A 27345-nucleotide genomic window follows, 5' to 3' on the forward strand; every position below is an offset into this window, starting at 1 on the left:
TTCTAATAAGTATAACAAATGAAAGGGCTGGCCAATACTTTTGATTAGTGTACCTTGTATCTTGGCACAGCACAGAAACGAAATGGTATCCTGTGGAGCCAGTGGGGGCTCTTGCTGAGGTCAGAGGGGGAGAGTGAAGCAGACCTCTTGTGTCAGCCACTATTATTTATTTGGAGTTCAAGCTCTATTCATCACCGTGTTGCCACTCCGTACCGTCTCCCTGCTTGCTTAAGGCAGCAGCCACTTCTCCCAGCTTCTCTGCATCCCACCTTTACAAACCAATGATCGACGTTTCATGAGTGGCACCTCAAGGTGGGGCTAAATGGTCTTATATTCCCAATCATGTCGCGTGGGCGGAGTCTGACGCGCTCGCTACGCTGCTGCCTGCCCAGCCTGTACTGTACATGACAAAAGCGAGAGGATGGAGTAAGTGAAATAAATCCACACTTCTTATTTCTCAGAGCCACATTTTTGTAATTTGGCAGGAGGAGTGGGTTTTGGATCACTGCGCCACATTACAAGAAAACGTCCTAGTTCATGTTAGTAGTTGAAACCAGCAGCCTATCTCTTTTTACGCACACCCTACTCCAGTGAAGGCAGCAGCAGTTCAGATCAGATTTCACATTCAGCTCCGACCAGCTGAGAGAGACAGCCAGGGAGCAGGAGAGCTCGTATCTCCGCTTTCCCCTCCGAGACCCCCCCCCCCTTTCTGTTTGGCGAGCGCCAGAAAAAGCCCCAGCGAGGAAAAAGTGGGTGCGCGGCGCAAATATCAAAACACCACCGGGATTTGCCCCCCTCCTTTTTTGTCTTTTTATGTATTTTTGCAGGATTTCAGCTGCGAGAGCGACACAGAGAATAAGATAGAGAGAAGAGATGGACGAGCAGCCGAGGTTGATGCACTCTCACACGGGGGTAGGCATGGCAGGGCACCCCGGCCTGCCGCAGCATATGCAGGAAGGCACCGGAGGAACGGACGGCGACGGGAGAAAACAGGACATTGGAGACATTTTACAGCAAATTATGACCATCACGGATCAAAGTCTGGACGAAGCCCAAGCGAGGTAAAGATCCGATTCAGCCTCTTCTTCCACTGTCAGGAGGAGGCGGCGGCAAACTAGAAATTTAAAAAAGGAGAGGGTTTCAGGTTAGAGTGGGTGAAAAATGGAAATTGAAATGTCTAAATTTACAATACAGTGCGGTGTAGATGGAACTAAATGTAAGGACACTGCACAGCCTTGTCTAAAAGCCGACGAAAACAGTGGAAAATAGCGATGGCATGCCTGCAAATCAAGTTTGCTTCACAATGAAATAACTCCAACACCGCGCTCCTTGCAGAGAAAATAAAAGTGTTAGATAAAAAAGTAAAAACGTGTTGGAATGTGGTGTTCACCGCAAGAGTATTTTTAAAGCAATTTACACCTCTATGCAGTCATGGTGCATTCATGAGACCAAACAAATCCAGGTTATATTTTATTTACTAAATATGAGAGGTAATTACTGAGTAACACTTCAGGCTGTCTTTTAAGTGGCTTACGGCTTGTTCACAGCGCGGTGAAAAAATGCAACCACTTACTTACCTCATGCACAATTCAAGGTTTCATCCATCTTGTAGAATCCACATTAAATTCAGCAACATTCAGCAAGTGACTGACAAAAGATATACATTTAAAATGTTTTTGTTTTTTTAAAATTGATAGTCAGAAAGAAGTTATTTATATGTGAATTGTACAATTTTGCTGTGACAATATAATAACAGGACAACAGATGAAGCTAAATAAATTCAGTTTCAGTAAATATCAGTTACTTTATAGGTAAATGGATATAGGTTGCAACAATGGAGCTGGTGCACATGTGTACAGGTCCAGGTGTTAACAATCTATTTGAAAATAGTTGTGTTGTTTGTGCCTGTAATTGTACCATAGCATCTATATAAAAGTAAAAAATAAAAATAAAAATGATAAGAGGCGGCCTTACTGTCCAATAATTAAAAGGCTGTATAAGTTTTATATATAATATTTTAATGTGGTTTGCTTATGAAGCCACTTTTCTGTTTCAGGAAACACGCTCTGAACTGTCACAGAATGAAGCCAGCTCTTTTCAATGTCTTGTGTGAAATCAAAGAAAAAACAGGTATGTTCACATTCATTCTGCAGTCCAAAAAGAGAAAACACTAAACACTGCACTGTTGTTGTCTCCATACTGTATACAAGGAATCCTCCATGTCTCCTTAACCACGTTCAATGAATATGATATTGCACACAGCATTTTTCACTAATGGGCATGTTGCAAAAAAAAAAAATAAAAAAAAAAAAATAAACCCAAAGAGGCACAGTACCAGCTCTGTGTGGGCTATTTTAGTAGCAAAAGGGTAATTTGCAATTCAGACTCAAATTCACATTGGAGAACCTGATGTTGGATATTCAGTCACCACACAATTAACCATATAAATTTCACTGACATGTAAGACATGTGTTTCCTCCTGTAGCTCTAAAGGCTGCGCATTGTAACTATTTCACAATAGGAACTGTGGACAATTACCCTGAGCAGTCCTTATCAATTATTGTGTCAACATATGAATGAGTTTTTTTGATGCTATTGTGGAATAATAGAGAGTATTGAGCAAAATTGTCACAAGCACGTTGATGTCTCCCCTTGTGAGTTAACTGTCAAGTCTGGTGAATACGTCTCTTTCTATTCTGTATTGTGTCTCTCTATTAAAGCAGTTGTGAGAGAGCGTGTCAGCAGAATAATTGCTAGGAGAGAAATAACGTAACATAGGAGGCGTAAGTCATGTTTCCAAATCATTTTCCCTGTGACATTTTTGAAATTGGCACAGATAGAATTCAGTGCACTTCAGACTGATAGCGTGCATCTCGTCTTTTATTGTCCTGTCTTTAGACTGATGTGCTATAGGACTCTTCAAAACTTACACTGTTGAGATATGGAGTTGCCAACGCATGCCATTTTACAGGGAGAGGCAGCGCTTTCTGTGTGTTTCACACTCATTAGTGCATGAAATCCAGTGGAATGGATGGAGGATGAAGAAGATACTGTTTTCATTGTCCCCAAAGTTGCACTTGCTCATACTTGACCTTTGTGGCAGCGTTGACTGGTGCTGTTTATGTTGCTTCTCGTGTGTGATCCCACCCTCGCCTGGTGCTTTTATGGATGTTTTCATTGAAGTTCACCTCGACGCCTGCCCCCAAGCCCGGCAGTTTATCTTGAATCGGCCACTGCCTCAGGAGGGAGCAGAGGGCCTTTTGAAGCCTGCTGGCTCGCACTTCTTTTTTGTTGTCTTGGTAGGTTTTTAGTAGGGGGAGTGACACAGTTATGCATAGTGTTTTACTCCCTGGCGCTTCTCAGAGTTCATCTAAAGTTCGGCTCTGCTGAGAGTACAAAGTAACTTGGACCTCTTCCTGCCTGCACATCCATTCTTTTCTCTTTCAGCTGGCAACCTATAAATACAAGGTGCAGCTTATGGAGCTGTTCACAGGAGATCTGGTACTTGTCTTGTTTTCGTAGCCTTTGATTTTATCCAGTTAGCTTTGTTGCAAGTTTTAGTGAGAAATATTTCACATTTCTAGAGTTGAAACAGTTCCTCTAATGCTGGGATCATTTTAGGATTGATTTCCAATACATAAATTTGGATTTAATAAAACGTATGTGTACTCTGAATAAGTCCTCTGTTAGTCCTAGGTATGTTTGCTATTCTTCACTTGTTTCCACAGTATGAAATCACCATGATCACTACAGTTAATGAGCTTCAAACATTATTTCATAATTGTCAGTCTCAACTCTTCTGCAGTGTTGTTGTGTTAAGAAGATCCATTTCCACTTATCAAGTCTGTTGAGAAACTTATTTTAAAAAGCGGGGGGGGGGGGGGGGGGGGGGTCATCTTCCTCCATTAGGTTAGGGTTAATAATTAATAATAACTGTTGTGTATCAATATCAATTCACTTATCTAAAATTCTTAGAATATGTTGCAGCTTGTTGCTTCCTCTAGTGGTTTGCTCTCCTTTTGGGGTTGAATTAAGACACCCTGATGAGGGCTAAAATATATTTGGGGCTTATTTAATTTGCTATTGTGTTGTAATTCAAATTTTAAAATTTTAAGTTTTCTTCATTTTCAAATATTAAATTCTAGTTGTGATGGTCAGTGGAAATTTTACTTGTCTAATGGTGGGAAGTTGTTGGTATCATAATATTTGTAGTGTAGCTTCTTTCGCTACACTTACAGTAATTTCACATTGAGGCTTGACAGAAGGCAAAAAAAAATTGAGATCATTGAAAACATTAGTTGTAACTTACTTTGACAAAATGCCTGGTTTTAATTTTGTGTTATTGTCCTTATTTCAGTATTTTAGCAATGAAACTGAACTGACTAGAAAACAAACCTGTATCAATTTTCTCCTCCTTTTGTACCAGCAGCCGAACTTTCCCAGTTCAGCCTTTAAATATTTCAGGGTGTGTGTAGACTGTCCGAGCCATACAGCTACTCCTCAAAATGTTGTCCCAAGTACCTTCAGAGTCAGAGACAGTGTGTGTCCACAGAGCTGCTGTTTGCTTGTGTATATTTTCTATCCCTGGCTGTCCCCGGAGCGGCTGACAGCACCTGCAGGACACAATGCCAGTGCTGATCTAGGGCCTGAACTTCTGACCTACTCTGTGTATTTTTACTTGGATGAAGTGAGGGATGGCCAACAGAAATATTGTGCAGTATAAACAAGCACAATGGTGTCACGACACTGGGAGGAAAGGACAAGGAAGGAACACTTTTTTTCTCCATTTTTGACAGACATCGGCTTTGTCTTGTTTCATTCCAGGCATATTTGGATTGTCTTTTTTACTTCAAAGGAATGCTGTTTTTCAGAATCTGTGCATGATTCTGTGTGTGTGTGTATGTGTGCCCTACTGCATTCCTAAGAGGAGACGAAGCATAAACTACATAAAGCATATTAATTATATTGCTCGATGTGTGCAAAATGTGGAGCAAAGGTATGAGCAGCAGGTTTTGTCTATTAGCACTTGTCCTAGCAACGCCGTGTGCTCTGGTAGGAGAGGTTCTCACAAAGACTTTCCAAAAATATCTCCAAACAATGCGTCTCCTCTGCTATTGGCCCATGAAACCTTATCCTTCCGCTAACTGAATATAATTTAGCAGGCTGGTAAAGATACGGATATCAAATAATATGACACAACTTAATCCAAGTTTTCATTCTTTTATATAATCCATTAAGCTATGCTTCTCTGTAAAAATACTGCTATTTTAAGGTGAACTGTTTTCTCTTAATCTTCACCGTCGTTTTTTTTTTTTATGATTGATGAAAAGGCCTCTTTAGATAAGCAAATACTTGACAAACTGATTTAGAAAATGAGCTGCCTTGACCTCTGTAAACACTTCACCAACATCATAAATCTCTAGCAGTGTCAAACAAAACCACTCCTTGACTGAGCTGCTCAGTAAATGTGCTGCTCTGACTTGCTGTTTAATTTTTTTCCTCTCAACCTCAACAAAAGGCCAGCTTTCTTGTGGCCCGTGTTTGTATAGTGTAAGGTTTCAAGCCTAGGGGATCCTCCATTTATAAAAATGACTAGCCGAGTGATGTAATGTTATTTTTTGAAGGGTGAAAATAGGGTGTTTTACAGAGGGCAGCCGAGTAGTGTTTGACAGGATGAAATGAGCCAGAGGTCTGATTATGGAAGGTGCATGGAAGCCTACACTACATTGACTTGTCAGTCCGCTCAGATGCTTGGCATCTGCCTGTTTGTATTACAGAGGCTGAACTCAGTTAAGCCCTGCATGTCACTGTGTAAACAGGTAGGATTTCAAATGTAATACAATCTGGTGCAGTGCTGAAACAATTAGTCGATGAATTAATGTTGAAGTAAATAATGATGCAAAAATGTCAAACAGTCTCCGGCTTCTCCAATGTGAGAGTTTGCTACTTGTCTCATATCATTGTAAATTGAAAATCTTTCTGGTTTATGACTGCAACTAAAATTTACTAATTATTATATAGTTGCAGATTAAGTTTCTTTCTACTGACTAAACAGTTCATTGACTGCAGCTCCAGACAAAACGAGACATTTGGAGACATCACTTTGGGCTCCAGAAACTTGGGATCAGCGTTCACATTTTATAGACCAAGCAGTTGATCAAGTAATCGAAAAAAACTATCAACAACTTAATTAACAGAGCAGTGTGTAGGATTTAAGGGCATCTAGTGGTGAAATTGCAGATTGCAACCACCTGAATACCGCTCGCCTCTCCCTCCCATTCCAAGGGTGGAGGAGTACCTGGCCATGAAACTTGTGAAAACACGAAAGGCCCTCTCTAGAAGCCCGTGTTTGGTTTGTCCATTCTGGGCTACTGTAGAAACAGGGCGGTGCAACCTGGAAGAGGACCCGCTCCCTCTCTATATATAAAGGGCTCATTCTAAGGTAGCGAAAACACAACAATACTTATTTTTAAGGTGATTCATCTTACACACTGATCCTTTAATTTTGAAAATAAACATAACGGAGCTGCAGCTTACTATTATTTTCATTTTCCATTAATCTTTAAATGATTTTTTATTATTATTAATAGCTTTCGCTAACGTGTCAGAATGTAGTGACACATTTTTCACAATCAGAAGTTCCTGAAAGCCAAGGTGACGTCTTCGGATTGCTTGTTTTGTCTGACCAAATGTCCAATAGTTAGTTGCAGCCCGAATGTGGCGATCCAGGACAAAAGGAATTTATTTGAGATTTTCAGGTTAGCTAACAGTTGCACCTCGACCTGATGTTACTATCAATAATCCATCTTAAGGAGTAACTGCATTGATGTTTTCTGAGTTTGTTGATACTCACTGTAAGTGGAAACCAGCAGGAAGTGAACGTGTATGTTAGCTTCTCTGCATTAAGAGGCGATGTAGATGTCTGCTCTGATAGCGAGCGCTGTGTCACGGGGCTGTTCCTCCACCTCTCGACGGCTCCGATACGTGCAGCTTTTGTCTCCTTCTTATCCTTCCTCCTCGATGCTGATCCAGCAGCATTCAGGGGGAGAGAAATGCCAAGCCCGCCGCCACAGCTGTTTCCCCAATCTCTCTGCTTAATCATCCACTGAGAGAGAGAGGAAGATCTAAAGTCTAATTCTGCTCCAAGGACAACTGTGGAAAAATGTCTTTTGATTAACAAGCATAAGGCATGTGCTGACTTTTTGCTGTATTTGCTGCAGAATCATAATCACAGAATCATCTGTGAACGACAGCTTTGTAAATGGTGTGTTAATACCATTACAGTATAGAACAATGTGGTTACATTATACATTATGCAAATTGTCAGTCGCCTAATTGATACATGTTAATCATATTAAGGAGCTTAATTATAGGAATATTTCTGTGCTGCGATTTGTTAATTAACACTGACATCACATGTACCAGGAAAGTGATCTAGTTTTTTTTCCAGGAGAAGTTTCTCCACCATGTCCTCTCATCCACCAGCACTATATTGTTTTTATATTTTTAAGTGATACATTTTCAGAATTTCCTGAACTGATGAATGATGTTTTTCCTCTGTGCTGAAGGCCACTGGAATGCAGTTTGTAGAAAAATCACATTTAGCTCGGAGCAGCCCTGCCAGTGTGGAGATTACAGAATCGAGGCAAGATCCAAGTAGACTTGTGAAAGAGCGCGGGCCTCAATCTTTTACCTGAATGTCGACTCCTGTGCTCGACGCACTGCTTAAATATCACTGTTCTGCCATTTACCTCGTTCAAGGCTCTCTTTGCAATCTCACTCCCTGCAGGTTTGGTCTGTCTTTTTTTATACCGGCCTTCTTAATATGTTACGAATTTAATCAAGTCTGCAAATTTGTTATGCACGTTAAATTGAACATGCAATGGCACATTTGAATGTGGTTGCCATACCAACCCCCCAGGAGTTCATTTTCCATAATGTAGTGTTTGGAATCTCATTTCCTCCACTTTCCCCTGCTGCTGCTTGCACCACCTCCAGGCTTCCACTGTATGTTCACTATGAAAGAAGCTCGGCTGCCACAGCTTTCAAGCACTGGAGGGAGGGAGAAAGAAAAGAGCGAGGGAGAGAGAGGCCTCTCTCCACGTAGTGGAAATGACACAAATTAATATACACTACTTAAACCAGACCAAGATTAATGGTTCCCTTTCGCTGCAGCTTAGTCCCACTGTCAGTTGCCGGGTGCTCGTTGGACAAAATCAACACTAATCAACATTTATTCCACTTTTGCCCTCGGCTCTCAGGAGTCTGGCAGGACTGCGTGGCCCCCCTCCCTTCCCTCCCAGCAATCCACCCCTCCCTTCGTCCGTCTCGCTACGCTTTTCACCTCTCATCCAGCTCCTCCATACATCACCCTCCTCACACCGCTCGGCTCCTCAGAGGAGAGTGCGCCCCCTCCTATCAGGCCACATTAGAGTCATGATAGATTTTCTCTTTTCATTTGCATCTGATATTTAACACAGCAAAGCAGTTGCTCTGTCACTTTACAGTATGAGAGTGTGTGTGTGTGTGTGTGTGTGTGTGTGTGTGTGTGTGTGTGTGCGTGTTGGGGGGGTATGTATGAGTGTGTGCACACAGACTTTTGTTCGTGTGTGTCGTTGAAGCAGTCAGTAATTTCAGTCAGTAATCTTATCTGCACTCAGTGGCCACTGCATTATGAGAAACATGATATGCATTCAATATAGTTGAATGTGTGTGTCTGGTAGTGTATTTATAAAACACTTCATTTTCTGGAAAGTAGTATTTTAAAATACCCACTACAGGGAAACTGAACTCAAGGTTCAACAAGGTCCTGCTATTAGACAAAATGATCAGTTTATAATGATCAGTTTATAAAGTATACAGTGTTCAATCCCAGTTCAAACCCACCCTGTGTATCAGAAATATTCCTTTGATTTCTGTGAATGGCAGCAGCGGTGTCCACAGATTCCATCAGCAGCCAAAGAAAATCAAGCATCCCGCAAAGCCTCATTAATGGCTGAGCTAATGCAGGCCGCAATTCCACCACTGCTACTCATCTCATTCCACCGGCTGCAGAGGGACAATCATTAAGAAATATGCCTAAAATTAAACAGAGTCTACATCTTAACTGTAAATGTTCAGTAAATGATAATATTGTTATTGAAAAGAACGACTGCATTACTGAGTCACATCAACTATGATGATATCAGGAGAATATCTGCGTTTTCTTTCTTATTAATACTTTGTGTATTAGTTATTATTCACTCTAATTAGTTTCCCACAAGTTTGTCACATCTCGTAATTTACAATTTTGTGTGCAAAGAATTCATTAAGTCAAATGGAGAAGTTGCACTATCATGCAAGCAGAACACATCTGTCAAAAAGAAAAATGCACATTTTCTGGTGTGGCGCTCCACCATCATAACATTAAGCACAGCAGCTTATTATGTCCCTACCCTAGTGAATTCCTTAAATGAGTCACATTCTCCTTTAAATCACCCTTGTAGGGAAATAATTGCATGTTTTTTGCTCAACTATAGTCATTTTTCTCCTTTATTTCAGGAACACTGTTATTCAGTGATCGCAACATGCCATGTAAGTTTCTGGGTTATCTATCATCATAGTCCATCACAACAAACTGAACCCATAAGATTTTATTTATAGAAATAATTTCTAACCTAACTCATTTCCACAACTCTAAATAAATAGTACTAATATTTATGTTCAACTGAATATTCTTTATGCAATCTGTAAGTATTAGTTAAAAATCACAATTCACAGTGTATAAACGCAACAGGTCGAGCCTTGTGTCAATGTGGGGGGGTTTGGAAAATATTCTGATATCTGATGTTCATCCCTTCTTTTCTGATACTAAGAAAGTGAGTAATGAGTAATTTGAGTTACTTTTGAGTAATTTATCATGGATTTGGTTTTCACATACTTTCAGATATACATTCATTCAGCTATCCACTTTTTCCTATTAAGGGAGCTAGATGTGCTGGATCAATTCCCAGAATGCATTGGTCGGAAGCCAGGGAAACACCCTTTACAGGCAAACAGTCCATCACAGCAGTTCAGATTTTATCCACGGTCAGTAATCTGAGGTGGAATCCCTCCTGCAGCAGTCTCAGATTTGGAGTTTGCATGCTGCTTTATTCCCTCTGAAGAGGAAATGGTGCAAACAGCTGATGCCTCTTTTCCTACTTTGCCAAGATATTCAGCGCAGTGTTGTCCATCTTGTAGCACTGCATGGCCGGCGGCATTGTCATGGCACCAACTGGCCTCATTGAAGTGACACAGAGTGCTTTGTCAGCTTTGTGTCTCAGGTGCCAACCTGCGCTTCCCAAAATAAACTGTCATGCAATGTGGCAGGACAGAAAAATGTAGGTGCGTGTTGGGGCCCCACGCCCCCCTGATAGGAAACAAATGTTCCATAGCAGAAATGTATTGTGGTTTTGGACGCCTTCCCAGCGCCGACACCAGCGACATGGTGGGGAGCTGAAAGCGTGGAGTGTGATCGTCTGCAGCATCAGCAGGGGTCTCAGCAGGTGGGTTCACAGACACAAAACATGGAGTTTCTCTGCATTGACGTAGCCTTTTATTTATTTTTTAAGTGATTTTATCTCACTGTGGACCTGTTGGATTTTGACAGCTCTTTGTTATTTGCAGACATCCTCTTCCAGAAATAGCTTATGCTTACTGTAGTTAGCTCCTCTTCCTGTATTATAAATGGTCTGTCATTTTCTCTCTGCGGTGCAACATTACACCAGGAGAGTAAACGAAGGATGTGCACTTGGTTGAAGTCACTTTCAGGCTGATGTCAGGAAGTTGGAAAGGGTGAGCATGTGGAAAGTCACATACAGAGATTCCTTACCGACCTCCGAACTGTAACGACTGGCCGTAACTGCCCTGCTGGATTTGGCACTGAGCATGTGATTCCTGTTAGATCTCAGCGTGGCCTTTGTTTCTATAGCTGCCATGACATTTTTATGACTAGTGGACTGAAGTAAAGGTGGGAGTCACAAAGGCTTGAAATGGAAGTTCAGTCCTCACCTCCATAATGAGGAACCAGTAGCTAATCATGCAGACAAAGGGAAGGATTCTGTAGCCTGACAGTGAGAGAGGTATAATGATGTTTCACTAAACATGGACTGCAGAGCTGCATAGGTTGTGATTTGAACAGTGTCTGAGCCAGGATTGTCTAGGAGGGGGTGAAATGGACTGCTTTTCTAGGTGGTCACTGCTCCATTCAAGCGGGAAAATGAACAATACTGTTAAAACTGCACACCCACTACAAAATAAAGTTAAAATCAATAGAAATTTTCTTCAAATTCAAGGATCTAGAATTAGAGATTGGTATCTAAAAAAACAAACTGGTTTACTGTAGCTCGCATTAAGAAATAATAGCAATATTACTGTGATAATTTTTTTCAACATTACATTGAAGAGTGGAATTATATTTTCTGGTGACTGTTGTGTAAGTTATCTCTCTATGTTAAGTCAACAAGTGACAATCACAGCTAAATATATCACCGAAATTAACCCTGTTGACAGCTCCCTGTCTACCCCGTTAGCTGTTGAACTGAATGTTAGCTAATCACAGACAGGGCGAGCTTTTGTTCAACTTTGAATGTCTAGAGGTGATTACAACGCTGGTGAAGTGATTAAAAGTATAACTGAGGGATTCTTGATCATTTCCTATCTGCCAGCATCAGCTGTTGTGTGGTCCTCCACTGCTATCTAGCTACAACGTACAGGTTGCGACAAGCTAATGTCCGATTGTTTGTTGACCTTCAGACATGAACACTTACTAGGTAACAGCCAACATTTTAATTGTGTAGTTTGGCTCATGCTACGTTGACTTTATATATGGTGAAATTGTAACCACAGGCAGCCAAGTGGGACCATTCACGTCAGCCTCCAACTCTGAGATATCAGGAACAACAACGCGCTGAAAAGAACTATAGACGTGTCAACAAACTGCAAAATGGCAGCTCCGCCACTGGCAGTTACACCCAAATAAAAACCAATATTAACACCAATACATTAAATGTTATAGGAGCTGTACACTATTCATATCTGATATCACTGCAACAAATACATAGCACAGCGAAAATAAGCAAATTTATTTTGTTCATAAGGTGTGGCTATAAGGTTAGCACTAGGGCTGGAATATTAATGCTTAAACTCTATTCTTGTTCTTACAATTCTACCAACATTGCGTGAATGCATGTACCTCCTGAAATAAATGTTGATACAGCGATATTAAGAAAATGAGAAGCCTGCTAACAGACTTGAGCCTGCTCCTAATTGTATGACGAACACTAGGCGAGGGGAGGTTGTCGTGATAGGACACACCAGTGGTGCTGTAGAGCTGCAACGATTATTTGATTATTCGATAAGCTGTTCGAAAGAAAATTAATTGACAACTATTTTGATAATCGTTTCAGGCATTTTTTCAGCAAAAATGTGAATAATTGGCTGGTTTCATTCTCTTAAATTGAGGAATTGCTGCTATTCTATGTCATTTTGATAATAAATGAAGAGTCTTTGGGATGTTGGTTGGACCAAAGAAGCAATTTGAAGACGCCACTTTGGGCTCTAGAAAATTATAATGAGCATTTTTGACAATTTCTTGACATTTTATAGACTTAATGATTAGTCGATTTGACCGTGAAACTTGTCGGCAGCCCTATAGTCCTGCAACTATTAGACACTTTATTGATTTCTTGATAGACAGAAAATTTATTCAATTAAAAAAACTTAAATCAATTAATTGTTTAGTCATTAATCAGACAAAGGTCCCAAACACTCACTGGTTCAAGCTTGTAAAATGGGAGGTTTTGCTGCTTTTCTCTGTTTTAAACAGTTGAAAAATGTAATGTCTTTGTGTTTTGAACTGTTGGTCGGACAAGATTTAAAAGTATTAACATGGCCTCTAGGAATCATTTAAGATTTTCTTACATTTTCTGACTAAACAACTAATGAATTAAGCAAAAAATAATAATCGGGAGGCTGATTGATAATCAAAATTATCATTAGTTGCAGTTCTAAAAGGGAGCTGGCCACCCTGTCATTACTATTCCTGCTGATAAATTTACATTGCTCCTGCCTCTGCCATAAAGAGATTGTGTTGATAAGTTAATATTCCGACAACAGAGATGAGATAAAGAGGTTTCAGGAGTTTGGAGGATAGCGTAACCTTGATAAAATGCTCGTCTCAGTGACATTGATTTTCACCATCCATCTTCATCTGATATGAAGTATGCAAATGGTAGCATCGGCTGAGAGTGGAGTACAGTGCTGTTAAATGGGCCATTTCAAATGTTCTTTGTACTATGCTGACTTCCAAAAACCTCACTGTCAGCCAGCTTGGCGCATGCTATAGTCTTTTTAGAGACACTTTTCCACCTTTATCCTAACTCTCTTTCCATTTCTTCCACTGCTCTCCACCCTCTCTTCCCATTTTTTCTCCCCTTCTCCTCTCCTTGCATGCCATACAAATTAGGTATACCGACAGTGTCAGACTGGCTACTCATAAAATATTAACAGCTTGTAGAGACTTTTACATTGTTACATTTCTCTTCATTTTTAACTATGTCAGCACAGGTTGTGGAACATTTATGTGTGTGAGTTCAGGAAGGCTATTACCCTACCAGCTTTTTTTCATGTTTGAGATGATATCCATCAAACCTCTTTTCTCATGCAGGCAGTCTATCTCACCTCAAATATCCTTCCTTTGCAAATGGAAGCGAGGCAATATTCAAGTGTGTTTATTTATACCTACCACATCCTGGGCACATGATCTCTGGATACAAGTTCCTGGATGTAACGAGGTGTTTATTGCCTTATGAAGCTGCTAATTGCCCCTTTATGAGTAAGATAAGACCAAATACTTTGCATTAAACAACATATGGATAGTTGTTAAAATGCCTGCATGGAAGGTAAAACCCAAATTGACTGTGATAAACCATGAGTCCAATTAGAAGTTTCCTAGGATCAGTATTCCTGAACATAAATGACAATATGTGTGTCTGAGAGCCATTTTTTTTCTCATTTGTCTTTAAGACGGTTTATGTTGCTTCTTTTTTTTTTTAATCTCACCGCTTATCCCCAAGCGCATTTAGCTCAGTGGGCAGGGATGGCGTCTCTCTTTCTGCCTTTTTGTCGGATGGCCCTATAAAGATGGAGCTGTCAATCATCTGCAGGCTTCCTGAGTCCTGAGAGGCAGCACTGCTTCCCAGTGAGGGACTGGAACAATGACTTTTGTTGTCACATATGTGCTTTTCTGTTGAGCATTCTGTGGACAGTGTGTTACCCTTTAATTAAATTCATTCTTTTGTCCTGAATGAAGCTAAAGGAAGGCACACAGATGGTTGTCCAAATAATTTAACTGATTGAATATAGTGATGCAGGGAGAGGTCATTTATTGTGATCTGGGTTAAATGCTTTCTAAAGTATCATTTCAGTTTTTTACTGCTTTGGTCTTATTATCATGGTTGATTTTTGTGGGTTTTCCCTTCATTTCTGACAGGGAAAGAAACTCATCAGGCTACAGGTTATAAACAAGTTAACAGTTTAGCTACATTTATTAAAACCACTTGATTATTAGGTGATACTGAAAGTGTGAACACCTAAAATGTCAGTCATAATCCCTTATTACACAGGAAAACTGTGTGCACAAATACGGTAAGTGACGTCTGTCAAAGTTTAAGTTTAATTTGGTCAGTAAACTTAGATGGGTGCTTTCTTAACAACGAACAGACCGTTGTTTACTCTTCCAAATCATTTTGGCTCACCTGGTTTGTTTAGAAACCTGACTGACATCAGATGTATTTTTGCTGATGCATTCAGTGTTATTATTCATATTGCAGTATTGTTGTTATTGGCCAAAAGTATGCACATAAACTCAACTCAAGTTGTAATAAACCAGAATGATATTTTCAGGTTTAAAAACCTACTAAGCACGCAACAAACACAATTTTCACTTGCAGTTGTAACCTTTTTAATTGTCAAAATGTCATCTTGAAACAGATATAAGTGGGTGGTCTGGATAAAATTCTACAATATCCATATATACTGTGTGTAGAATATTTTCAAGAAAATCAGTTGAGAAACTGTTTATTAATCAAACTGACTAGACTAGAATTGTTTCCTTTGAGCTAAGCCAGCAAATGATCTGACGAAATAAGGAAATTTGTTACACTGATGCAAAAATCATATAAAAGTTCAATATTGCCATAAAGCAGTGCTGCTAATTGATTTGCAGTATTACCCACAATGGTCTAATAGACTGGATAAATCTGAGGGAAAACTATTCAAATGAAGTAATATGAGACAACCTCTAACATGAGGTCACAAGTAGTCATGGCTCAGCTGAAAGGGCCACAAGCCAAAAAAAAATGTAAAGGTGGTGGTCAAATCCACCCAGAAATAAGAAAGGAACATCCACAACGTTGACAAAAGTATATTATCTGACTGTTTTTATTGTTATATCAAGCAACCCTATCCCGAGATGGTTCTGTAAAACAAGACAGATCAGCTTACAGATCAGATAGGTGCACTGCTGTTTGACTGTTTGTTTTATTGTTACTAGGCAACCACAGAATCGCCTGTCCTTAGCCAAACCATGATTTTGCTGTAAAGTAAGCTCACAAATCTGATCCCACTGGACAGTGGGAAAACACACAAATGACGTTGGCTGCTTTGAAACTCGAGGTTTTCAGAGCGCATAAGCAGCGCGCAAAACGTTATTGCCTATAGAAAACAAATGGAGAAAAAAAAGCCTCTCGCTGCAAAACCTGCGCTCTGTCTGATCGGGGCCTTATACTCATTCTTTCTGTGATTGCTTTGTTGCTGTAAAAAATAATTAGAGGAAAATTAGTTGATGAGGTGTGTCCTCCTCTCTTATCATATGTAGCTGGGGCTTGCTCTCCTCTTGACTAATGATGATGTGTGGCACAGGTAGCTGTCAGCAAGGCATGATTAATTAAAAGGAAAACTAGGCCAATTTGTCATATTGCTCTAACTGTGGTCAGAGAGCAAGGCTAGTTGCACTGCCGATGCCTTCGCACCCTCCACTGTACCTAGACATCCATAATGCGCTGGGTTCTGCAGCTATTTGTGAGAAGTCTCATCAGCTCTGGGGGATTTATCTGCGTCTCTCCGCTCAGACTGTCTCAACACAGACCTGATAACAATTAGGAGGCGTCTGCTTTGGAATGGTGCTCAGAAATATGAGCGTGCCAAGCGAGGTTGACATAATGAACAGACCCAGCACAGAGGAGAGCACTCTTGTGCCTGCTGAGTTTGAAGTCTCAGAGAGGCATGGAGCCTTTTGCCACTGCCACACAGTTAAAGCTGCATTTGATTTTCTGTGTTTGTGTTTTGGAGGCCCAACCATGCAACAGTGATTAGCATTGTTGAAAAGCCAGTGGTTCACAGCGTTGCTTTCAGTGCACATCGGCGGAGGCTTCTCAGCTGCCAGCTGTGGGTCTCACTGCAGGTCCAGTGAAGAGAGCAGAAGTCTTGTTTGTGTTGGACTGCAGCGTTGCTCCCAGCATGCAGCCTGGCCCTTGTCAGCGGCCCTGTCATATCTGTCTCTGGCCTGTCCCGACAGCCAACCCAGACTCCCACGTCACAAAGGCGGGCGCGTCCTAAGAGAGACAGGTGTCAGCAACCCGCTACCCCCCTCCTCATGCTCGTCCAGGCAGATGCCTGCTGCGACGGAGCCACATATTTGAAGTTGAGCAACTTGGAAATAAGGGTCATCTCTGCCACCCATTCACAGTCTCCATATCGCAAGAGACCGGAGCTCCATCAACGTGTGAGAGCGCTCATGTCAGATATGGAACATCCACTAGAGGAGACTGTCCCAGTCCAAGAGCATTAAAGACTGGGGGTGCGTCCTGACTGACTGACACACTGACTGACAGCTTTATTGTGTCCTTTGAGGAACGGGGATGAAAGGCTCTCATGAAGAGGCCTCACAAACACAGACCATACTCAGTCATGCTCGGGAAGAATTACTTGTTCCTTTGTGTGCATTGTTGCTTCTTTGTATAGAGTCCACGTCTTTTAGCTTGACAACACTCTTTTTCACAGTGTACAAAAGCAGCAATGCAGGAATCTGACACGTTACATTCTCACTACAAAGCTTCAGACCCAAGGACTCAGGAATCAGGAATTTCATGAGGGATCCTTGTTAGCTTGTTAGCTTTTTTCCCTGACTGCATCCTCTGAAAATTCTTCAGCTCTTTTTCGAGATAACAGCAGTGCAATGATACTACAGTAGCTTTTTTCCATATGGGTGGGTACACTAGTGCTGAGCCGAGCTACAGTTTGAGCAACCATATGTAAAACAGATCCACTGACAAAACAGCATTGTTGTGTAGACCTGTTTTATTGAGCAGTTGCACCGCTAACAAAGCAAAGCTAATCTCAGTTACAAATACGTTGCATTTCCTAAAGCTACTTCACAATAGAAGTTCCCCAATGATTTGCTGGTGGAATGCTTTAAAACTTTAGCTGAACAGTGTCCACAAGTGACAGCTACAGAATTAATGCTAAAACAAAGAGTGCCATTAGTAGAGATGAGTAAGTTACAAAGCAATATCTGTCTAAAGTTTGCATGAACCAACATTTGCAACTGCATATATATATATATATATATATCAGGAGAGACAAAGAGAGACACTGAGACACATCTTTAAGCTCCATAATTTTAGAAGCAAATTTGTCCATATTCTGCTGCTGTTCTACCTGCCAGTGCATGACATTTCTATTCAAAGAAATTACATTAAATAGTGAAATCCAAATGACTAATGTACCCTTTCCTCTCACTTGTCCCTGTATCTTCATACTCTGTGGCTAGCATCCCCATTTTCTCTGTGTGTTATTTTTGTAGTCATCTAAATTGATCCACAGTGAAGCCAGACAAAGATTGCTGTATATTTAATGTTTTTCACCAGCCAAATTAAGAGTGCAGTCTGTATGGGGGCTCTGTTCATGTGTGTGTTCGTGTGTGTGTGTGTGTGTGTGTGTGTGTGTGTGTGTGTGGGGGAGGGGGTGCTGTGACATTAATAATTTAATTGCAGTTGTGTATCCGAATGCTGCAGGAGTGCCATGTGATGGATATTTTTTAATGATATGAAGAGCGAAGCACAGAAAGATCAATGCCGGCACACCCATACCCACACACACAGCCACACTCAGACACACACAGTGTCTGTCAATGTGAATCTAAGGGCCTAGTGAGGATGATTGTGCTCCCACACTAATATTGTTTTGGTCCATAACCCGTCTGGTCTGATCTTATGGGCTGAAGGTCTCCGGCCCAAATGACTCTGTCCCCTTTGCTGTTGCTGTCAGAACTGACAGTCCTCATGTTTATTTCATTTTGCGTCTGGGCTGTCTCGTTTCCCTATCCTCCAATGTCATTAACGCTCCGAGCCAGGACCCTGCAGTGGCGCGCCTAATGAATTCCTCTGCGGCTCCTCGCTCCCCACCTAGTTACCCCAGCTCAAGGTGTCAAATTAAAACAGCCTGGGAAAAGAGAGAGGACACGGCTCTTGTTTGTATGTGTGTAGGCCCCTCTGTTGCATTATTGAATTTGTTTAAGGCAGCAGTTTGTTTTAAGTTAGGATTGAGAGAGTGTTGCTTTTGTCCCTGACCGTCGAGAACAAATGAGCAAAATGAACTTTTCATCTTTCAATTAGAAAAGGAGTCAACAACAAAAGACAAAAACACCTCTCCGCTGTAGAAATGAGTTTGATCCTGTTATACAAGAGCTGTTTCTGATGTCGACATGCTGCTTTGACCTTCCTTTTGGTTTATGATCTGTGTGATTGTCACGTGCTACTTGATGAAGAATTGTTGCTTTTAACATTTGGGATCTCCGCGATAATTTGGGGAATGAAATTAACAGCAGCGAGGATGCCTGTGTGACTGCTAATTGTGCTTATTTAGTTGTCATTGTGATAAGCGTAACGAGGCCAGACGTGTTATTGAGCTGTGAGGTTGCAGTGGGAAAGCAGATTTCTTACATTCACCCCACATTGACGGAGCCTTTATGATGAGCATTTATGTTTGTGTTTGTTTGGGAAATGTACAGTGGGAATGACATTTTTATTTATCTGAATATATCCATTTCACATTTATACAGCATGCTTTTGTTATAATAGTTGTTAGGTTGCACCATTGTTTTTGTCATGCTTTGTGATTATACAGGGTGCATATTGAGGTTAAGTGAGGTCAGTGCTATGCTATAGACAATATGTGCATTTCCCAGTGGAGACCCTTCAGAAGTGACCACAGTGCTGCTGCTGCCTGAGAGTCAGAGGAGCGGGCCTCCCTGTGTGGCTCTCTCTCTTTCTCTGACAGTGCCGGAAGATGGAAAATGGTGTCAATCAATTCATCAGAGCAACACGGGTGGCTGTGCAGAGAGAGGAGCTGGGGGCGTGGTAATGGCAGCGTGCAGGAGGAGCACAGCACATGATTATGGCTCCCTGCTGCAACTATTTCCCCTTACCGCTGTACTGCTGATGCTGCAGTGCCTTAATGGACTGACTGACTGTACACCCGTCGGTCTGCAGCCACAAAAGATTCCTGCGGAGCGCCCTTAGTGGGCCACAATGGCAATCTGTTGTTAGGTGGGAGGATCTGAAGGGCCTCATTCCCAGCATCTCTGTGTGCTCCACAGTCTCCGCCTTGTTTTGGATCACCTTGGCACTCAAAGTCCACGCCTTGTTAGACTGAAAGAATGTGCTGCGTTAATTAAAGATGTGTAAATATGCTTGAATGGGCCGCATCTTCACATTAGGAGAGATTTGCGGAATCAGCGCTGTAATATATTTTAATTAAGAATTAATTAAAAAATAATGGGGATTTTATTTTGCCTGGCAGACTGGGATGGACATGGTTCTGGCGTCTGCTGTGATCTCATCAGTGGAATATTGAGCACCTAGCCTTCTTTTCAGGAGCACAGGGAGACTGTTAAGGTCTCTCGAAAACAAAAGCTCTAACCTCTCCTCTTAGAAAAAAAATTAAGCAAAACAGACATTTACTGTGGGAGGGAGTGGCCAACGCGTTGGCTTAATTAAATTTTTTTTCCACTCCCCCCCCCCTCCAATCCTCACCCTCACCCATCCTCTTCTCTCTTTTTCGGCTGGCAGAGCAGCAGAGTGGCTCTGAGACACGGAACACTAGTTGTGCTGGCAATTATGTTAATGGGATGCTATTAGGCCATGATTCCGTATGAGCGATCGGGGAGAAGAAGAGCCCCGGCGGCAGAAAATGATAACGGAGCGTGCGCCTCGTTGATACCGCTCCAGCAGGATCATTTGCATAATGAACCCTCCCCACTAACGAGGGGTGTGGCCTCGACACTGAGCTACTTAGAAAGCTCAGGAGTCGCAGCATGAGGCGAGCCGACAGTGAAAGCACAATGTGACAAAAAGATTCATGGACTTCACTAGTCGTTGCGAAAGCCATTTTGGCACGAATGTAACTGTAGCATGCAAATTCCTCAGTTGGTTCCCTTACAAACTCATTTTACAGGCTCCGCTCAGTATTTCCTTCTACAGAGAGACTGACAATGCAATTTCTTTGTAGTGCACTCTTATCTTGAAAAATGAATGAGGAAATCTCCAGATTGCTGGCTCTTTGGTCTAATTTGGTCGTGTATCTTGGACTGACTAAAATCAAAGGTGTTTTGTTGCCTCTGTGTAGTGTTGGCACATATAGCATATTGTTATTTCTGGCAGCTACATTCTAAAATGTCTTCCAAAAATAGTTGCAAATCAAATATTCAGTATGCTGCCATTGTCAATTTATTCATTTTTAACTTCCAACCTTTCTGTTCAGAGTCAATATTTTGCATGCCATGTACAGCACAGACACACGCGCACAGTGTCGAGTTTTTGGCTGTATGAGTCACTAAGCGTTGAGAAGGAAACTACCTTGGGGCACCAAAGCCCTGTGGATTCCCTCAGCAGCTAAAATAAAACAAGCTGAGCGGGGATTGCTCCACTTCATTCACACTGCTACATCTGCTAAACAAACTGCATCTATGGCTGCCATTTTTGCCTTATTTATATAGCTGAGGTATGCTATTGATCCCAATCCTAACAATTTATTATTAATTCGGCTGCACAGTGCAGCATCTTTATTTATGCATCGCTCCTCTCTCTTGATGTCTTGATGTATTATTTGTGTGTCCACACAGTGTGCGGTATTTTCCTGCAGCACGGCTTGTCGTCTTTAGACACAGCCTCAAGATTTGATCAGAATGATCTCGAGGCCCAGGGGAAGACATTAAACACCCAGAATGCCCCTCAGGCTGCTCTCCCCTCCTCTCTTTCCCAACCTTTCATTCTCCCTTAATGAGAACTCCTCCTAATTATTTCAGTGGCTGGAGCGTGGGGACACAGTCGGAGTTAGATCCCCTGCGCTCGGACGTGACTGCTATGCTGATGAAGGCAGGGGATCAATAATTTAGGCTCTAGCCTTAATGGCGGGGTGAGGAGAAAGCGATACATCTGAGTCAGAGATTACATTTTAAAGGCACAGCCCGAGCTCCAGCCAAGCTGAGTTAACTAGAAGCCCCTGAATATGTTTGCTGTAAACAGCTGACACATTTATGCTTACTGGAATCCTTATCGCTCTTCCTCTAAAGCTAAGTCTGTGTCTAAGTGCTTGTTTACCTAGCTTTGTGTATCCTGCATTCAATTATTGCAGTCTGCAGAGTCACTCTGAAAATGTTTTGCTTGCCAAATGATTTGCATTTGAAGTACATGGGGATATAATTGATTTAGAGGCATGAATATTGATAGTATCTTATCAGCTTGGTGCCCATCCCTCAAACCGCTCTGTGGAGAATAATGGTCCTCTGAGCATTTTTCTGGTCATCTTGCTTTAGCGGATGCACACATAATCTTTAAGTGTACAGAGCCTCGGCTCCATGAAGCCCTTCCATCTCCCTCTGGGGAGGCATCCATGCATCTTTTAAGGACTCTTCACATCAAGAAGGCCTGAGCAGAGTACCCTGCAGTCTCTCCCTCAATTATTAAAGCTGGGATTTTGATGCTCTGTTTTAACTTAGCGTTGGAAGAGAAGAAGGGAAAAGGGAGATATTCAGAGGACAGTAGCCTAGCCAAGCCTCACATCCTTCCACCGAAGGAAGAGAAAGCTGGTGGCAATTTTCTATGGCAATTTATTAGAAGATTCTTCCTTTTTTTAATGGAAACTTGGAGGAGTTTTGAAACATTCATGTGGATTTCATATTGCAGACATTCCCTCTTCAAACAGAATGATTCACTGCGGGTTGCATTACAGTTTTCCAGCGCTGCATACACTGTCACTGTGTGATAGAAAAGGGGCTGCATCCAATTATAACAGGGGACACATTTGCTCACAATGTTTCCTTTGATTGATGTGTGAGGGCTGTGGTCGGAGCGCTAACCAAGTCCAAATGGCTCAGATTGAAACGTTACTTATTGACTCAAACGTCAACAACAGATATAAGTGTCCTTGGCGCTGGTTGCCATAGAAGTGGGAGAAATGAGTGATCAATCAACTAAACACAAGGCAGGATCTCACGTTATTCCCATCATCACTTGTAATGTAAGAAGATTTAGTTATTGCGTACAGGCTCAGGGTATGGAGTCCCACTTGGCCTTGATTTGATGTCATTGTGTATTTATTCATTGAAGTGCCAAGGAAGTCATGCAAACTCCGCAAACTGTTTGGCTGATGGCAACGGTGCTCCATATAAACTCCATCCATTGTCTCTGTGAATTGCAGCTGCCTTTAACTCTGATTAAATATTGATATCCATGTAAACACTGGTGCCATATTGAGTACTTTATTCAGAGTCACAGTCTCCCTCTGCAGTGTGGAATGAGCTGCTGCTCGCATGAGAAATAAGCCCATTGTTTCTGGGCTCACTGTTGATTTATGGTGACAAAATAAAGTGTTCTGACACCGAGCTGAAATTAAGACCCGACCGATTTCCAACCAAGGTGTCGGTGAATTTGAATAAATCCTTCTGCGAGTGCGAGCTAGCATGTCCTTGGTTTGCAACACACATGAAGCTGCTGTGAACAGCGACGGCTGTCGCAGTAATTTAATGTTGTCTTCCACAGGCATAAATATTCTCTGGTTGAGAAAAGGCAGAGGATTAGTATGACCTAATTGATAACTTACAAGATTTATTCAGCACAGACAATCAATCAACACAACACTCTATAAAGTGGTTTGTTACAACTGATTATTTGATAGTCTTTGTGGGTCAAAGTGTCCTCCACATGCTTAAGAATCGAGACTGGAGAGTGTGTAGATTTATTTCTGTTCCCTTTACTGTTACAAGTATATTTTGTCCCAATCTTTACATATAATTCTTTTTTAAATTTGAGGATAATGTACATTCCTCAGCCCTAATTGCACCCGTGGAAGATAATCATACTCCCCACTCAGTTGCCCTGACCTTCTCTCTTTTTTTGATGTCTTTCACTAATTAATTCCCGTGACTTCTATGTTGCTGTTTTAAGTCAGTGATAAGATATTATCAGTAAAACTCTACACAATCTGTTCAGATGTTTCACATCAAAAGCCTTTCAGTGGTTCGAACAGCATAACCCCACCGTCTCCTGGTATCCTTTTAAAACAAGTAGTGTAGGACGTGCTGTGTTGATCAGTAGTAGTAATGATAAGAAAAATGGCAAATTAGAAACAATTGGGAAAAAATTACTGAATGAAAACAGTATTTTTGTTGATAAGAGAAATTCCTGTTCTACTTTGCTGTTTGTTTGAATCCCAGTTAAGTTTATGTCAATAAAACTCAACAACACTTCACATTAAGTGCCGAGTTTTATTTGCAGTAATTTAACAGTGATTGAAAAAAACTGCAAAAATAGAAACAATTAGAAATAACTAGTGAACTGATGAAATAAGTGCTGTGGAAAGGCACATTATTCAGAATTTACCATGTGAGCCATTATAGTGTGAGCCATTACAGGGGGGTAAGTCCACCCCCCCCGCTACCCCAAACCCCAATGTGTTTTTCACCCGGCCTGTATTTGTAACTGCATGAACTGTGTGTTCATGCTATAGTGTGAGACTTGCTTTTTTTGAATCCCTGCATTTGTTTGAGAATTTACTGTACTGGACCATCAGGCAAATTGAAAGGGATTCTGGGTACACAATCATCCTGGATTGCATCCGCAGATTAGCTGGAGGCTCAGTCGAGCTCACTACCACCTGCATCTTTCATCCTACACTGCAATAGTTGCCACATACTGAGATAATTCTACTGCAAGGGGAGACATTTTCTTTCCTTCTCTCTTTCTGTTTTTCTCTTGTTGTCTTTTCTCTGAATAATAGAGCTCCTGCCAGTAGAGTTTGTTTTTTCCCCCTCAGTGTTTGCCTGATATCTCAGGGTCAACTCAATGGCTATGTGAAACAGAAACAATTTTAGACTTTTACTGTGAGACTGTACAAGTGCGTATGTGCATACAGTATACCATGAGCCGTGTCTGAAATGCCATGCTCTTGGGAGTGGGAAGCTATCCACATATAAGAAATGAATGAGGTAATGTGCTGGGAGGTAATGGGTTTATGCAACATACTGGAACAGAGAAGCTCATTAGGAGACTAGAGCCTTAACCCCAGTGCTGCTTGCCTTTACTCCCTTTGTCATAGCAGACTGGTGGAAGCCAGGGACTTTAGTGCTGGAGGGGGGGAATCCATTTTGGGAGGTGGAATTCAATACTGGGAGTCTTTGCACAGAGGCACAGGTGAAGTTACTTTATGTATGAAATGGCCTGTCTCCAAGCAGCAAACCAGCCATGTCGCTTCCACTGGCAAGGGAGCACAATCAATAGGAAAGCACTCAGTATTAATACAATATAAGTGACCTATATTTCATGTTAAATGTGTATAAAAGTCAATGGCACTAATGATTCAAAACTAAATCCGAAATACAGGTGCTTATAAGGGCTTAGTATTGAACCTTAAAATGTGTCCATAGCACCGAGTACCAACAGCTGGCGCCAAATGTCTGGCTAAATTCATTCTGGTCTTTACTTATTCTTTGATCAAATGCTTCGTGATTATTTGAAACTTTTTCAAATTGCTCGTTTTGTCTGACCAAAGATGTTCAGCTTATAACCCCATAAGAAAAAAGCAGCATCTAATCTTCACAATTAAGAAAAAGAAAGATATCTATACTTTTACTGTGGATCAACTCATCATTATTGTCTTATAACTCTTTAATTAAAAAATAATAATAAGAAGAAAATAAAGATTTAATGTTTATTTATATTGTATTTAAAAGGGAATTAGGTTTCCTAGTAGAATCCTTGTTGCTGCTTGAATTCTTTGATAGTCTACTAGTATAGCATCATTTTAATACCCAGCCCTATCGCAAACTGGGTGCTTGGGATTTACTGTAACTGTAAACTTCACATCCTATTTAGGATTTGATAAAGGAGCAACATGAACAATCTCTCGGTTATGATGAGGATTTTGTTGAACAGCAAGGGTAGTGTTTTGTTGGTAGCTGCACACAACATGGACAGAAAATCCAAGGATGGGCTTTGTGCCATATACGTTGTTATCACACATCACTGGAGAGCACATCAGCTGCACAAGTGCGCTGCAGTGTGTGCACGCTTCACCCAGTGACGGTGTCAGCATTATAACTCGGTGAATAACATGCTTCGATCATGGTTGGTTTGTATGATTGAGACATAGTTGGGGGTTTGCCTCTCTCTGCAGTGGTAGGATTTGTTTGGCAGGCAGGCATCACCAGGTTTCTGGCCCGCGTGGAGGCTGAGTTTCCGGTCTATTTCCAGCGCTGCGTGTTCATTCTAGGTGACTGGGGGGACTGTGTGTCATTAAAGGCCCGTCCTCTGCCTCTACCCAAGTGTGAAATGCTTCGCCTTGGAGATGCTGGTCTGCTTTTTGTTTGTTCGACCAGTTTGTCGCTACTCGGAAATGCTGGGTAGAAGGTTAGTGCTGCTTTTAGAGGTCAAGAACACGCTGCGCTGTTTGAATTAGACATTTCTTTTGGCTATTTTGTTGGGGTTTTTTTTACTTATCTTACACAAGCAACAACCTGAGACTACATCCTTATTTTATAAAGTCATTGTTTTTGTCCTTATTTTCACTGAAGTTCTGTTTTTAGACTATTTAATTCTGCACATGCGTAATGAAAGACGACACTGTTTAGTATAGAGTTTTCTCATTTACTGTTGGCTAAGAGAAATGAGCCTGTTGGGACATATCACCATAACAATAAACTCTGCCAATTATCCCCTTGTTGACAGTTTCCAAACCATTTTATAGTTGATTCAAAGATATCAAACTTTATAGGATAAAAAGATAAGGGACAGAGCGCTGTGTGGTTTTTGTGGTTCAAGTTTATACTATATTCTATATTAAAGGTCCTTCATGACATTTGAAACTTTATTGGACAGGACTTATGTGGAGGCAGTATATAAAATGAGGAATTTATTAGACTTTGTGCCCTTTTGTGTGTGTTGTGTTTTGAAATATTGTATAGAGAGACAGACAAGCTCAGCCTGTGTGGTTTTAATGCTGCAGTCATTCGGTAATGATGTGCAGTAAAGAGCAGGTAACAGATGCTGAAATAAAAGGAACATGACATATCAATATTTAGCATAACAGATGTGATGTGGCATTTTATAATGCCAATAATCCCCTGCTGACCCTGTTAGACAGTAACAGCTGAGTGATTAGTAAATTTAACAATACAGTGGTTCAAAACCGGCTCTGTAATGTTTATTATTTCAGTTTATTGGATGCACAGGATTTGATTTTTTTTGAGAGCCATCTTCCGATTATGTACTGAGATGGGGTATCCATTTCCTGCATGTTCTGAAAGCGGTTCAGGGAAGGCTATAAAAGCACTGTCTTAAGTCGGAGACTTTTTTTCCCGAGGCAGGTGCGCATCCTCAGCCACGAGAGCAGAATTTAAAAGGAGCAGAGGAGGTAAGCTCTGCGGGGAAACCAAAGTAGGAAGTCAATAAGGCCTGAATCTTTTATGAAGGCAGAGGTATTCAGATCACAGCTCTGCCAACAGAAAGAGCAGCCTGCTGCTTATATGAGGAGACAGAGAGTAGTAGAGGGTCTAAATCTCCCCCTGATTTACCTCAATCCTCATTAACACAGGAGCTGCTGCTCGTTTCGGCTTGTGCCTTAAAGAGAAAGGGGTGAATGTTGTGAGTGTACAGCCTAGTTTACCTACACCGTGATGAAATACAAGTAATAGTGTCATAATGATAACCATTGCGTATATTTTTGTTAGTTAGGTATCATGAGCAAAAGGATCATTCTGCTTTATATACA

General features: G+C 41.3%; 1 protein-coding gene across 3 annotated transcripts in view; it reads left to right on the top strand.

Annotated features, from left to right (window-relative positions):
• The first annotated feature begins 416 nt into the window (after window positions 1–416).
• Window positions 417–27345, top strand: part of LOC119901222 (pre-B-cell leukemia transcription factor 1) — a 58725-nt gene continuing 31796 nt past the window's right edge. For 2 of the 3 annotated variants that reach the window (XM_038716789.1, XM_038716791.1), the window contains exons 1-2: window positions 417–1061; window positions 2057–2130. In XM_038716789.1, the coding sequence (XP_038572717.1) occupies window positions 874–1061; window positions 2057–2130 (262 nt within the window). In that variant the 5' untranslated portion in view covers window positions 417–873. The remainder of the gene's footprint in view (window positions 1062–2056; window positions 2131–27345) is intronic. The other variant, XM_038716792.1, reaches the window with a different exon arrangement.

Source organism: Micropterus salmoides, unplaced genomic scaffold (assembly GCF_014851395.1).
Source record: "Micropterus salmoides isolate LMB-PRFRI ecotype aquatic unplaced genomic scaffold, ASM1485139v1 Ms_hic_scaffold_13, whole genome shotgun sequence".
Lineage (NCBI taxonomy): Eukaryota > Metazoa > Chordata > Actinopteri > Centrarchiformes > Centrarchidae > Micropterus > Micropterus salmoides.